General features: G+C 32.2%; 1 protein-coding gene across 1 annotated transcript; it reads right to left on the minus strand.

The window, feature by feature from the left end:
* Window positions 1-1,500: 1,500 nt before the first annotated feature.
* Window positions 1,501-13,465, minus strand: LOC124430759 (E3 ubiquitin-protein ligase TRIM71-like). The gene is made up of 8 exons (XM_046977757.1): window positions 12,241-13,465; window positions 9,462-9,692; window positions 9,222-9,407; window positions 8,717-9,037; window positions 7,824-8,138; window positions 7,412-7,702; window positions 6,277-6,843; window positions 1,501-6,149 (listed from the first exon to the last, which is right to left on the minus strand). Exons 2-8 carry the CDS (start codon window positions 9,636-9,638, stop codon window positions 5,568-5,570), a joined length of 2,439 nt encoding a protein of 812 aa, XP_046833713.1. The 5' UTR covers window positions 9,639-9,692; window positions 12,241-13,465; the 3' UTR covers window positions 1,501-5,567.
* Window positions 13,466-15,983: the final 2,518 nt, after the last annotated feature.

The following is a 15,983-nucleotide window of genomic DNA, read 5'->3' on the forward strand; positions in this document are numbered from 1 at the left end:
TATTAAATGAAATAATAAATAAAAAAATATTATTCGAACAATTATAAATATTTGCTTGAATTGAGAAAAAAGAAAAAGTACAGGTTGCCTTTGCACTTGCTATGTAAAGTGTATAATTTTTTTTTAATTTCATTTAATATCTAATACTTTATATATATATATATATATATATATATATATATATATAAAGTATTATATATATATATATAAATATATATTATATTATTAATATATATTATTTATATATATATATATAAAGTATTTTATATATATATATATATATATATAAAATTTCTATGTATATATATATATATATAGAAATATAGAAAGATATATATATATATATATATATATATAGAGAGAGAGAGAAATTTGGCAAGAAACATCCTTTTTTTGGCCTTAATCAAACGTGCTAATCGAATTAAGATCTAATCGATATAAATAACTTGATTAGCCCCTTCGATACTATAGTCAACTTTAAAAGTCGAAGCTATAAAATATATATGTATATATACAGCCGATCGAAGTAGAAGAATTATATTATTGAAAAACATTTCCCGGTTTTATAACAATGACAAAACCAAGAGGAAAGAAATGCAGAGCAATTATTTGTGACAAAAACGTATAAAGACATTATATTATGCGAGCTACTATAAATAATATTTAATCTAATATAATTAAGTATTATTAAGTATCATTTAATTATATTAGATGAAGTATTATCTAAGAAAGTATTTTTTTACATGCTATGTTTGCTCTCGAGCTGTCATATAAATACTTTACGGCGAACAACAGCAGTATCGAAGAGGTTAATAGTAATCTTTCCTTTCATATTTTTTTTTCTATTTCTGTTTTTTCTTTTTTGTGTTCTATTTCTTAATCAACAATGTAAATACTGATCATCGGTTTTACATACATTCATTCCTTGGTTTTCGCGGCAATTTATTTCAATTTCAACGCAACTTGAAAATCTTTATCTTATTTATATACATGCATTGGATATATTATATATCAGTAAACCACAAATTCTTATTCGATTGTATTAATCACATCATTTTGATCATTTTTTTGTTCTACTTGGAAAGCGTATTAAATTCGTTCGAAAGAATGAGATAAAAAAATGTATACATCGGCATTTTTGTTCAAGTATATTATATTTGACATTTGCTTATACGCTCACCGCAAGTAAAGCAAAAAATGATTAAAATGGGAAAACCTAATAAATATTTGCTCATGGTTGATATATAACATAGATCAATAAATAAGACATAAGGGATTTTCAAGAAAAATATATTTTTTTGAGTGCGTAAAGTAAATACGCGCGCGCACGAGGGATAAATATATTTCTAATAAAATTATTGAAAACTATATATCAGTCAAAACTTAATTTTAGAAATATTCTTTTGTTATACTCGCTTTGTTAAACTCCAATTGTATACCTTGATTTGATTATTGGGCACTCTTGCAGAGTGGATTAAGCGAGATCAAAATCGAAAAACATTAATATAGACGTGTTTTTATTTCTCTATGTAACAACCAATCTAACTTGAGAATACATCTATAGAAACTGATATATATGTTTAAAAGCGATAGTACAAAGAGAAATAAAAAGCGCTTAATAAGTGCCCCGTGTTATCGGATTTATCTTATTTATTCTTTAGAGTCTCCTAAGTGACTTTTGATCACATGTCTTTTATATTTATTACTGGATTTCGAAAAATTCGTACAATGAGATTTCTTATTTTATTATGAATAATCGTCAGGCGCAAGTAATAAAATCGTAAAAATGAAACTGTGTCGGGTCGTGCATGGAAGTATTATTTTTCTGTCTCACTTTCGGAATAAACGTTCAAACAGAAATTTCATTTTAATGCATTCCTCGCACACTGAATCTCATTTTCATATAAAGTATTATTTTTCTCTGCGACAGGGAAAGTGCAAGGAAACAATCGTTGGTATCACTAATGCATGCTTTATGATAATGTTTACAACACTTTAAGCCGTATACCGATAATGATACTTGTACGGCATAATGAGGAGGAGTCAGGATTGCACAATTCAGCTTTCTTTAATTGCACAAATTTATTTTGCAATTGGGTGGTTAAATGTAGGCATTATCGTGAAAAATAATAAAGAGAAAAGCAACATATAAGCAAAAAGGAAAATTATAATGATCATACAGATAATTTATTAAAAAAAAAGATAATTAATACACAAAGATACATTTGATACAAAAATTAATTGTAAAGAATACATGTTTAGTAAGGGAAATTATTATGGAGTTAATGAAAATAATGATCGCAATAAAATGAAAATAAACCGAAATCTTGAAAAATTATCATTTTTTCTTTATTCCTGCCTTTGTTTTTCAATGCGGAATAAACTTATTTTTTTTTGTTATATTGCACGTTTTATAGAAAAAATAGAAAATTTGTATACATTTGTTAAACTCTAAATATTCACACGTTTCGGGTTTTTTGACCGTATCGGCATCGATCGAGGACACTGCATCTGTTGATAAAAAAAATGCGAATCGGTCGCAAATAAAAATACGATTCCATTGTTTTATCAGCAGATTTAGCATCCTCGGTTGACGCTGATACGGACAAAAGTCTGAACCGCGTAAATTTACTGTAACGTGCACCGTTTTCGGTACTTGAATTTAAAAGTGACATTTCAAAAATTAATTAAAAATGAAAGTATTAAACAAAACTTTTAAAATTTCGTGTCACCAATTAAAAATTTTTTTTCACTTGATTTTAGAAATATCACATAGTTCAAAGTAAATTTTAAAGTCTTTCTTTGTTCTTAAGACCTGCAAAAATTTTTTGTGCAAAAAATCGTTTCTTTATATAACAAAAGAAAAAGAAAATATTTTTATAAATAATATATCACAAATTGTCAATAAATTAAAAAGGAATATAAACATTACATATAACGATCACGAGTAAAGAAATATTAAAATCAATGATAAGATACATACACAACATTTTTTTTTTTTAATACTGTAGCGGTTTTAGTATAGCGCATAAATATAATTTTTATTATAACCAAAAAAAAAAAAAAAATAACGAAACATGCACTAGAACAGATTATGATTGCTTGAAAAGATTATGATTTTGCTCAAATGTAATATGATTGGTTAAATGTTTTTTTTTTTTTTTTTTTTTTTTTTTTTTTTACAAAAAGTAATAAGAAACTCGTCTATGCATAACGGGTCAACTTAGTTGAGCGTCCTTAATTTATGAAGTCCGTTGTGTATTTAAGAATATAATGCAAATGGATTAAACATAAAACAATTACACAAATAATATGATTACCCATATACATAATGCTAATTAAAAAAAAAAGAAATATCGAAATAATATATAAGCAAACGAGATAATGTGATAACCTTTTTTTCCACCCTCTTTTTTCTTTTTTTTTTCTAATTTCATCTTGCTTTTTATCTTTTTTTTTTTTCGTTCTATGTTATTCCTAATTTCACACAACGTATGTTATACAACATATCAACAGAAGAATACCGGACTTTTCTTTCTCATTTTTTACTTTTTTTTTTTTTTATTATTTTCTTTTATTTTTTTTTATTTTATTTTTCTTTTTTTTTTATTTTTTATTTTTTTTTTTTTCTTAAATCAGTCTTACTTCAGTCTTATGCTGGTGTGAAATATAATCGATGACTTGACCTTTGATGATTACAAATTAAAGCAAATGTTAATTCTATTTCAGAGGCCTCTTGTCATATTTTGTTCTTTTTTCATTTCTTTCTAGGTTCTTTTTTTTTCAACGAAGATTATTAATTATATACTTACGACAGACGCAGTTTCGTTTCTTTTTCTCATTGTCCGGTATGATATTAATAATCAATAAAAAATTTCGACTCTAAGAGTTTCGATCTTTAAAAGATCGTGCATGCATAAGTGAAATTAACACAAATTGTTGACAAATCGCATGAAGTACAGCAAAATGTGCTTGATATGTAGGAGATTAATTTTTGTTAATCGTGTCACTACTATAAATTTTACGAAATGAATGTAGCAAGAAATTGTGAACGATCGAAATAAAATCTTCTATTTTCTAAATATTTGGGATAAGAGTAATAAGTAGATATACAATCTCTCGATCTTATTTCATCACAATTTCCTATTTAAATTATTTTTCATAGTTTACAATGCGCATCATTGATTTAAGCAAATAATTAAAAATATTTTTGCAAATATATAACTTACGATATGCGGAATGAAAAGAAGTCATTTAATTCGGAGATATCGATAAAATAAGATCGAGAGATCGTACATTTACTTATTACTCTTATCCCAAATATTTAGAAAATATCAATAAAAAAATGTTATTTCAATTATGAAGTAACATACATAAATATTTAAATGAAACTTTCTTCCTTGAAGGTCGTCATTAAACATATATTGCACAACGCATTATTTCAAATGCATTGTATGTTCGTTATTGTTCTATAAATAAAGGACGTCTCATCGTTATACGACTACATTGAAAACAAACAATAATCATTATCTCATGTAAAATTTTTGTTATCCTTCTCTTGCATCTAAATATCTATTCTCCAACCTTCTCTTATGATAATCTTTATGATGTAAAAGAAGAACAAAATATTCAAAACAATAAAAGTTTCCTTAACTCTTTTTATGATAATATAAAAAGATAAGCAACATATCGTTTATGTGTCGTTTTCCAGTTAAAATGTGCTCTTTTTGCTATAAAAGTAGGCAAATAAAAATTTGATTCCTATTACTTACGATTACGTAAAAATTTAATTTGTTTGAAATACGAATTAAAAAATAACGAAAATATCCGAAACATATGAAACAATCAGCTTTCTTCAATAAGTAAATAATTGGAATCGAATGACTTTTATAGTAAAATATGTAAAAAAAAAAAAAAAAAAAAGAAGAGAACAAAAAGAAAATACGCAAAATAATAACGATTATTTCTTTATGTTATTCTCTTTTTTATCATAAGAAGGTTTGAGAAGAACTTATTGTTTTGAATATTTTATCACTCTTTGACATATTTTGTGATATTTTCATATCTTTTTAATATATTTGATCGGAGTTCTAAGACCCGATTGTGCACGCTTTAAAACAATATATATATATATATATATATATATCTGTTTGTGTTTGTGTGTGTGTGTGTGTGTTTGTGTTTGTGTGTGTGTATATATATATATATATATGTATATAGGAAGCATAATAAACCGGCTAATAGCATATTTTTCGAACACTCTGAAACCGAAGATTAGTTTTCTTTTCTCTCTATTTTTTTTGTACTCGTATCTTGGCACCGAAAGTGAGGAAGGAACATCCATGTATTCCCGTATCATATTATATACAATTAGTACGAAAATATTGCTTCTAATGTCTCGCGAATGAACAAAAACGCGGTCCTTTTGTATCCTCTTTTGGATATTTATGATATATATATCTAATATATGTATATGTGTGTATATATATATATATAGAGAAAGAGAGAAATATACGTAAGAATATCTACACTTTGTGTTTGATACTCGTGTTTCATCAAAATTCATTTTAATACAACATGGCCCGATTGTTACCGAAATCTACGACTGCGATTCTACCATCTGGACATAACGCAACACCAGATGGTCTGTCTACTTCACCTAATCCTGTACCGAAATTGCCAATTGTAAATTTATAGGCTCCAGAAGAATTAAATACCTGTATTCTGTTATTTCTTGAATCAGAAATAATGATGTTACCGTCATCATCTATGGCCATGCCTTGTGGTCTGAGGAATGGTTTTTGACCTCTGATGTTTTCACAATTGAGAATGCGAGAGTTCATGAAGTCAATATCGATGATAAGAATACGATGATTGTTGAAATCCGTACAGACAACGTTGCCTTCCGGATTGAAAGCTATTCCACGAGGCGAGTCGAAGTATTTCCACATGCTAGGATTCGTTTCGTGTCCAAATTTACGAAGAAAAACACCTTCCGGACTGAACATTTGCAGACGATGATTTCTTGAATCGGAAATAACTATTAGACAATCGGAATTTACTGCCACACCCCATGGGTAGTTAAATTGACCGCATAGACTTCCTCTCTCGCCAAAGCTCGTTATATAGTGACCTTCCATCGTTACGATCTAGAATAGTGAAGTGAGCATGCGAGCGTGCATATGTGTTTGAGTTTTAGAGATCTTCTCTATATGTAAATACAGTATAGTTAACATACTGTACTTTGATATTATTGTACGATAAAATTTATGGTACCTGGACACGATGATTATCTTTATCAGTAACAACGATACGTCGACGTGCATCGACTGCTACACCAGCAGGTCGATCAAATTGTCCAGGACCAGTACCGTATGTACCAAATCTTCTGACTAAGGTACCGTCCAATCGATAAATTTGTATACGATTATTAGATCTATCAGCTAGGATTATGTTTCCCTCCTTGTCGCATGTAACACCCCAAGGTCTGCAGAGACTATCTCTAGGATCGCCATTATTTGCAATTATTTGCGGTGGGCGGTTAGGAGTATTTGATCCAAACCAAACCGTCACAGGATAATCATTCATTGGTATTGGCCTTCCTCGTGCTATAGGAACTATAGTGTTTGAAGGCGATCGAGGAAACGGTGATGACGGTGGTAACATTTGTGAATTTCCACGGCCTTTCAAAGATCGGCGATCACCTATGTGACCTGGATTGTTCACTACTATCGAGCCCAGGTTTATAAGGCTCTGAATCGTGTTAGTTGATGATCCAGTAAATGTTATCCAGGGTTCTTGTGCCGGGGGTAAATTGTGCCGAATCTGACGAACTTTATGCATCTGAAGGAACGATAAAATCTATGATTAATAATATGCTACAATATTATCTCTGTTGTGCCGCAAATCATCAAATTGAACAAAGATATCAGAAACATAAGGTGTATCGCATGTGCATTTCTGACGAACAACATTTTAAATATTACTTTGACTTCGAATTTTAACCAACACGTGTCGCTATATAAACATCGTTCAACTCCAACTTGTAACATCACGCAAAGAATTTCCAAGTGGATGATGAGAGAGAGAGAGAGAGAGAGAGAGAGAGAGAGAGAAACTCGTCGGAAAAAGCTGTTTTCAGTTACCAATGGAATTTCAAACGGTCTAAAGAAAAATCACGAGCATTATGTAGTTTTTATACAAATATTAATAAATCTATCTATAAAACTTTTCTATTTCCGAATTGGAGTATCTCATAATCGTTGCTAAGATCCTCACAACCTATCCTCGAAACTTACGTTCCTACGTAATGATTTTCATGGGCACAACATCTTTATATTATTTTATACATTATAATATCAGTTTTTAATTATTATATATATTTGTTATTTCCTAAATTATTTTTTAATACCTCTGATGCCGCCATATCCTTGCTGATTATCAATTCTCTTGGATTATTGCCCATTGTATAGGTTTCAACCGCTGTGCTAAGTTTCTTCATGGTTTTAGTCAATTGAACTATCCCAACTCTCAGTCCATCGTCTCTCGCTTTCAATGCCGAGAATTTTAATAATTTTGCCTCTTCGATTCTCTGTAACAATTCCCTTTCACGTGCCTCTAAAGCACTTGTTATTTTTTTTACGCATTGTATCACGTCAGCTGTTGCCTGTCTCGCTTTTCTTTCTAGCAGCTCAGCAGCCATCTATTACAATGAAAATAATAAAGTTCTAATCAAATTCGATTCGAGTACTTTTTCATTAATAATTCAATGTTAGGAATTAAAACAATTTATAACTATAATTTTTATTATAGATTGTACATACCTGACATGAGTTCAAATCTTGTCTCATAGTATTAATTCCACCTCGGGCTTCGTTCATTATTCGATTAACTTCCGCTGTGGCACTTTCCATCGCTTCCGCCACATTTATCGTCACGTGTCCATTGTGATAGACGCCACATTCTCCGCAATAGGATTGACTACAAGTTTGACAGTAAAATTTGTGTGCTGCATGAATTTCGCAATGGACTACTGGCCTTCTTTGAAAATGTGGCACGGGCATCAGCGCTAAATTCGAAGTTTCTTGTACATTTTGGATTGTGTTTCGCTCTGGTATCGAATTAAAGTCCAAGTGATCCTGCACAAAAAATCGTTATTCGTTATTTCATTATGAATATGCTAACAATAAGTAATGCAGGCATATAGTATAATTTGATAATTTTCTTTCAAAGAATCATTATTCACATCTATTCGATATACGAACACGTATATTCAAGTATTATCTTGTTTAATACATGTCATTCATTATATTACTTTTTTCTTAAAGATTTTAATTGCTTCTACAAATTTCTATGATCTTCATTGAGCAAAGTCAATGATCGATCAGAGACTTCAAGATATCATCTAGTTATGAAATGCCTTAACTACCAATTTCAGAACCGCCCCTAGCGATAGGCTATCTTTCTTAAACTCATGCATATCGGCATGCCATCTATCGGCGATATTTTCCAATCGACTTTGTAAACGCACTACTCTGATGATATGTTACATGCCACACATACAAGTATGGAAGACAGACTGTATATAAAAATTTGAATCATCAATTGATTTGTAAATAATTCTTTGCAAAAGAATTCATGAACTATTCCGTATAATTGGTATTTTTTGATAAGGAAAATTTAAAAAAAAAAAGAAAAAAAAATTGTTCCAACGCACCACTTCCACCAAAATGTTGCTAAGCGAAAGACATAGTTCTAAGTAAGAGGAGTTTCCCCTTACCGATTGACGTCCTATCAAGCATGATTCGCAGGACCCATCTGGGCAGTCTCTACATCTATTTGTGAGGTCTCTTGATACAGGAAAACTAACGTTGTTAGAGATAGGACTGACGTTATAATTATCACCATTTACAACCTGTAAAAGGCTACTAATCAACGAGTCGACGTTTAAATCATCCGGTGACTGGCTGTTGTACCCTTGAGAAGTTGAACTACTTCCTGATGATGTACCTGCTGGACTTTCCGAACCGGACTGAAACTAACATAAATAGTTTGTATTATAAAAAGGAAAAAGAAATGTTATGTTTAAAAATGTTAAAAAATCGTTTGTTTGGCAATTTTAAAATAATAATGAGCTATCATTTGTTGTCTTTTCTTTCTTCAAAAAGTTAGCTAAAAGATTAATTAACTTTTTCTTAATGCGTTTAAAGTTTCTTATATACCAGACATAATGCATTCATGTCGACGTTGCGTTCCTGCGACTGTTGTTGTATTTGTTGTGCTTGCTGCTGCTGTAGTTGTTGCTGTGGTAGTAGTTGTTGCTGTGGTAGTAGTTGCTGTTGCTGTGGTAGTGGTTGTTGCTGTGGTAGTGGTTGTTGCTGTTGCTGTGGTAGTGGTTGTTGCTGTTGCTGTGGTAGTGGTTGTTGCTGTTGCTGCTGCTGCTGCTGCTGTTGCTGCTGCTGTTGCTGTAGTTGCTGTTGTCGTTGTTGTGGTTGCTGTTGTCGTTGGTGTTGCTGTTGTCGTTGATGTTGCTGTTGTCGTTGATGTTGCTGTTGTTGTCGTCGTCGTTGTTGTTGTTGATCCCGTTGATATCTTCCAAAAAAGTTCATGCCACGATTGTAATTCTGACTACGTTTCATCTTGATAGATTAATAAATCTGCAATAATTTTTTTTCTCGTTGCTTTCCTCAGATCTGAAACATTAGAGGGACAGTATTGTGATTTTTTATTTCCATTTTCCTTTTAACGCATTCAAAGAAAAGAATTCATTATTGTTTCCTCAGGACCATATGACAAATGCATTAATTCATTGTTTATCCGATAAGAAAATAAGTAAACAAAAGAATACTCGATTAAAACGTAAAATATAGAAACGTCAACATTTGAAAAGATATATCTTGATATCACATGGATACTGTTTGTTCCAGTTTTGAAATCGGGACAGCTATACGCAGCTGGTTCAAGGCCACTGTCTGTGTATCTACTCGTGCAACAAGGAAGCAGAATACCCTTCTGCTCTTGGGATCGAGAAATAGGGTCCCGCTTCCACTCATGGGACCCCACGGAAATCAATAACCACGGGAAATCGGCGTAGATACATATATATCCCTTTCGCGAACGAAAGACTCCGTGGTCCCTTTCTCGTCCCTCAGCTGCTGCTCGAATCTATCCAGAGATTGGTATATATCCGGAAACGATGTTTTGTCTTTTACACGAATAAAATAATAATTACATCAATTTTCAACGATCCAATTTGTTTGAAAATTTTACTTCTGATTTCCTTACTATAATAACAATCTATATAAACTGATAGGATTTAGAACGAAACGAAATTTTCCCTTTCCCCCCTCATTGAATGAAAATAAAACAAGCCGATATGAATGATACAAATAGAAATAAATCTTTCTGGACCTTGATCTTGTAGATCTTACCAATTAGACCGATCGCTGCAAAACATCAATTGTCGAATTGGTCGACTTATCGAAGATTCTTTATCAAAGAATATTTTCCTTCTACTTTTAATTAGATCGAATCGGCGAATTATTATATTTATCATTTATTATTAATCGATTTAAAATCGAACGAGGATTATAAAATATTAATTAATTACTTTACATGTGATCCGTTATAGACAATAATAAATTTCACTTTTCATGATTCATCCAAGTAATTTCTCTCTCTCTCTCTCTCTCTCTCTCTCTCTCTCTCTCTCTCTCTCTCTCTCTCTCTCGTTTTAATAATTCCGATAAAAGCGACCGAAATAAAAAGTAAGAAGAAGTAAGAAAAAGAAATAGCAATGCGATTTTTCATGAAAAATTAAGAAAAAAAAGATAGAAGAGCAGCGAAGAGGAGTATAAGTTGGAAGAAACAAGAAGAAAAAAGAATTATTCATTTTCCGGATACTTCGTGGCACTTCGAGGGTGGTATCCTTGAAATCGCCATGGCGACCAAGGTCAGACCTGCTTTTCCTCTCGAGGGTCAGAAAGGAGGAGAAAGTAAAAGGTCCGATACCTACGCAGAGGGTCGGTGGTGGCGGTGGGTGGTTTTGAAGGCATGCGAGCGCGCATGAACCACTTGGTTCCTCGCATTTACGCGCAAAAAGAGAGAGAGAGAGAGGAAGGAAGAGAGAGGGAAGGAGAGAGGGAGAGAACGCCCACGCGCGCGAACCTTGTGGCGCACGTGCGCCTATGTACCACTACCACCATTGAAAGTAACCATCGTCGACCCGTTCGTACAAAGGTACATTTTCTATGTGAATTCGTGAAAAGAAAACCCGAAGGAAAAAAGAAGGGGAGAGGGAGAGAGGAAGAGGGAGAGGGAGAGGGAGAGAGAGATAAAAAGATAAAAACTCTAACGGAATTTTACGATACCGAGTAGCCAAAACTTCTTTTTGCAGAAAGATTTTTATATCGTAAATGATATAAAAAAAATTATTATACTTGTACATTTTGAAAATTTACACATTAATCCTTTAATTTTGTATCATCTATATATCCATTTCCTTTAATCTACTCGGCAAGTTCGTTTGAATGATTTTGGAACGTTTCCAACTCCAAAGAACTTTCCAAGAAAAAGTTCGAATTTTGTTTGAAGAAACAATTGGTTAACATGAAAACCTATTCGTTGTTCGACAAGATCAAATATCAAAATATTAAGATAGTGTCCTTTAAAGGTATAAAGAAAACAAATTCAAATTTCAACGAGAAAGGATCGTTTCGATATCGAATAATTTAAAGATCGCATTTTAACGTCTTATCTGTACGTAAAACATATGTATGTACTTGACTCTATTCATTTTCGATTTTTGTTTTTTTAAGCGAACATAATGTTACAGAAACAACAATGATAAAGTTGGTAATTTTCGTGAATTAGTTGATGTAACATCGCACGTTGACGAATGGCTTTTAAATTTCTTACAGTTATTCGAATTTCAATATAATTCGATAAATATACCTTAGGACACAAAAAACTACGTTTGCAATAAAAGCTGAAAATTATTTTCTCACTCACTCACTCTCTCTCTCTCTCTCTCTCTCTCTTTATTAAATTTCTATCGAATCAGTTGCCATACGTTTGACAAGGACTTTCATAAAATTATCGTATATCATTGTATAGCTTCGAAATAAATTTGTAAAACAATGAACATTTTTAAATGATATTATATCGATAGAAGAATTGATATTTCTATATTTACTGATATGATATATTTTTTTTCTATTTTTTTTTTTTTTATATAAATACCTTATAGATTTATAGAAGACTTCATAACACACTAACCGTTTCGTCCTGATGTCGAGCACCGTCTAACTTCAGCAGCATAAACATTTGATGTTGACGACACCGATGATCTTGTATATATGTTATCGTACTTATAAACAGATATTTACATATATACATATAGTGCGAACGCGTTTCTCTTAACACAATCTTAGATAGCAATTGTGGAGAAAAAAAAAGAGGCCTTGCGTTTTTGACGGCAACAAAAATACTGATCTTTTTCTCAATTTTGCTACTTGTTTCCTTTCCTCCACGTGTATTTCACAAAATACAAGAAGATCTTGCACCTCTCGAGCTTTCCGTCCGCACTAAAGTCGAATTCGTCTACTACAGTAGTTTTAACCGAGCTTGAAGACCCGCGTCCCCCACTACTCAATTCCCGTTCAACCAATCGGAGCCGCGCAAGCGCATCCCCTTCTTTCTCGCCCTCTTTGTCTCTCTCCCTTCTCTATATATGCGTATACCTAATCCACACCCCCATTGTGCTATGTTCGCCACTGTCAGGCCACCGAATTCCTCGAAATCTCTTTGACTCTTTCTTTCTATACTTCTTTTACTCTTTCTTTTTCTCTTTTTATTTATCATCACATTGACAATGTTAAATGAGTCCAACAATTTGCATTATGTACGTAACATTCCTCAATTGACCTGCCACGAGATTTCTTATTTAATATATATGGTTATATTCAATTGACTTTTCTTTTGCAATTCGGACTGAGGATATCTTTTCCATGTACGAGCTGTTTTATTTATATCCCATGGACGCATCGCTTGCTCGCTAACCCTTATGTATTGACCTTGAGAAGGATTCCACGAACTGATATTTTTTTCTGATCTCATCCCATGAACCCTTCGTCGTATTTCGATAAAATCACACTTGCCGTTCTTTCTCCATCCTAATAAATACGATCAAATTGATATCCAATGATAGATATATAAACATATAATGTATCGGTCAGAATATCAAAAAATCTCTTTTCTATGAAATTTTATGAAAAGCGTCAATACTTATTCTTCTATCTGCCGAATCTTCGCTCATTAAGCACAAATATATTTTTGTTTTATTTTTTAATCGTTCCCCAATACTTATCAATCCTCGTCCTTGATCCTTTGATTTGTTTCAAGATCTGTAAAATTTTATAAAGACATTGAAATGTATCGTTTTACGTGGACGCTCGAGAGTAGGAATTTAATTTACAATTCTCTCGATTACGTCGGAGATGCAAGTCACCCCTCTAACCCCTTTCACATCGCCATTCGCCATGCGGCTTTACGATAGAGCGCTTGCGTCAGGATATCATGAATGGAAGCGTCGCTCAATGCAGCCTCGGACGTTATACTTTTATTTGCTTCTCGTGGAATGCTGCGGTTTTTCTTTAAAACGGCCGAACTTCGTCCAAAGTCAATTCGATAAATCACATTTCTTCATTTTTACAAGTCTACTCATTCGAATATATACATCAAGTAAATTTTATTAAATATTGGCTTTGATATATATATATAGTCAATATACATACATATATATATATATATATACATATATGTACGTTATATATATATATATATATAATGTAAAAATTCTTAAAATTCCTTTTTATCATCAATTTCGAACATTATAGTACGACTCGTATCTGTATTAGAACTTCTTTCCTTTCTACGATCTCTTATTGAACTTAATCGACGAATCGACGTTAGAAAAAATGATTCTAATAGTAAGACGTATAATTTTATGAATGGACTTGTACATGTGTCACGGCCACGTGGTGGGGTGGTACTGTGTACCGCTTTAACGATCGAGCCGTGTGAAACACATTCTTTCCCTGCTTTCTATCTATCGCGTCAGTCCTTCTCCATATTCCTCTCCACCCCTTATTACTTGCTACCAACCACTAGGTGCGCGTGGGTGAGCACGCGCGCGCACGCGACATCAGATACAGGTGGTGAACTTCCGTACGCCGACGATATAAACCTATGTGTATGTACATGTATGTGTATGTATTCTCATCTCTATGCACAGAAACGCAGAGAGCTCTCACGAAGCTGCATCAATAAACGTAATCAGACGTACACTCACTTCTCTCTCTCTCTCTCTCTCTCTCTCTCTCTAGCTCTCTCTCCCTCTCTCTCTCTCCCTCCCTCCCTCCTTCTCTCTCTCTCTCTCTCACTCTCCCACCCTCTTATTCTCTCGATAGGGAGATAAAAATTTTTCCAAAAGAGAATATTCATTCTAAATCCTGTGACTCTTTTCTGACAAATATTCTTATATAATTGCTCTTAAGTTTCAACATCTTCAGAAGAAAAATTTTTATAAAAATTCTTATAAAATTCTTACTTCCGATACATCTTATCGAAAAAATTAACTGGTGAAAGTATCTGTAAAAGATAAGATAACGTTTTAATAATTTTGTTTAAGCGAGATAACATAGTACTACTCTAACAAGATATATTTTTTCTTTGTATATATCGTTTGTAACAATCAAGAAAAATATTATATATATATATACGTGTGTGTGTGTGTGTGTATGTATAAATAAAAGTTGAAAAAGAAATATTATCAGATAAGAAAATCTTGTTTTTGTTCTTTGACAATTGAACGAGCATTTTCATATTGTACGATAATTATGTTTCTAAGGAATAAAGGGAGATTGGTAATGTTGTAACCAAATGCTATTAAAAATCATCGTAAAAGATTCATCTACTCAATATCATCAAAATACCAATTAACGTATAGATATATTTATATATTATATCGAACACAGTAATATCTTGTAAAGTAAAAAGAGAAAAGAAAGAAAGAAAGAAAGAAAGTGTATGTGTGTGTGTGTTAGGTACGTGCGTTGTACGTCGTCGCGTATCTCAATGATAGGGTAAAGGAGGGGCAAAAGGGAATGGGAACGTCGATGAACGAATATCCTTACCCCCTCTTTCTCTCCCTGATACGTGGGTGCTCCCAAGGTCACCGCAAGTGCAAAACTACGTAGTACGACGCCTCCGTCGCGACGCCCGCGCATGAAACGTGGGCGCCGCGTGTATACATATAGATCTCTCTACAGGTCGTTTCGTTTCAACAGCACCACTTTTACGTTTAAGCCCTAAGAGTTAAGAACGTATATCAATTTTATTGTTTGTTTTTCGCAAAACAATTATTTTTTATTTTTTTTTTTTTTTTTTTTTTTTTTTTAAACATGATCTTGCTAAATTCTCAATTCGGGTGATTTAGAAAGAGTAATTCTCTTGACAAAAATCTAACTGAAATTTCTTAAAGGGAAAAGTCTTAAAGAAAATCTGTAAGTACACGAGTGTAAAAATAAATAAGTATTAAGAATATGTATATGTGAGAAAATGATAAATTTATAATATACATACATAAATACATCGTAACGTTGGAACGTTGACTTCCCAAGATAAAAACAAAAGTAAATTGGAACGAGCGGTAGATCGGTCGGATAATAAAATGATAAGATGATCCCACTTTTCCAACAGATTCCATATCTCGCAAGACGGGGGTTGGAATTCCTTAACACATTTAGCTCATTGTAAGTCTGCGTTACAAAAGATCTACGATTAAAATGTCTACTTTAAGCTTGGTGTCAACTTTCGTAAGAACAAAAATATTTGAATCATCGACTAGATTAAAGATTTTCATTAATTATTATACCATTTAAATTTAACAATATAGAATTTACCTTTTCGTAGATAAAAAAAAA

The sequence above is a fragment of the Vespa crabro genome, chromosome 19 (genome assembly GCF_910589235.1).
Source record: "Vespa crabro chromosome 19, iyVesCrab1.2, whole genome shotgun sequence".
Taxonomy (NCBI): Eukaryota; Metazoa; Arthropoda; class Insecta; order Hymenoptera; family Vespidae; genus Vespa; species Vespa crabro.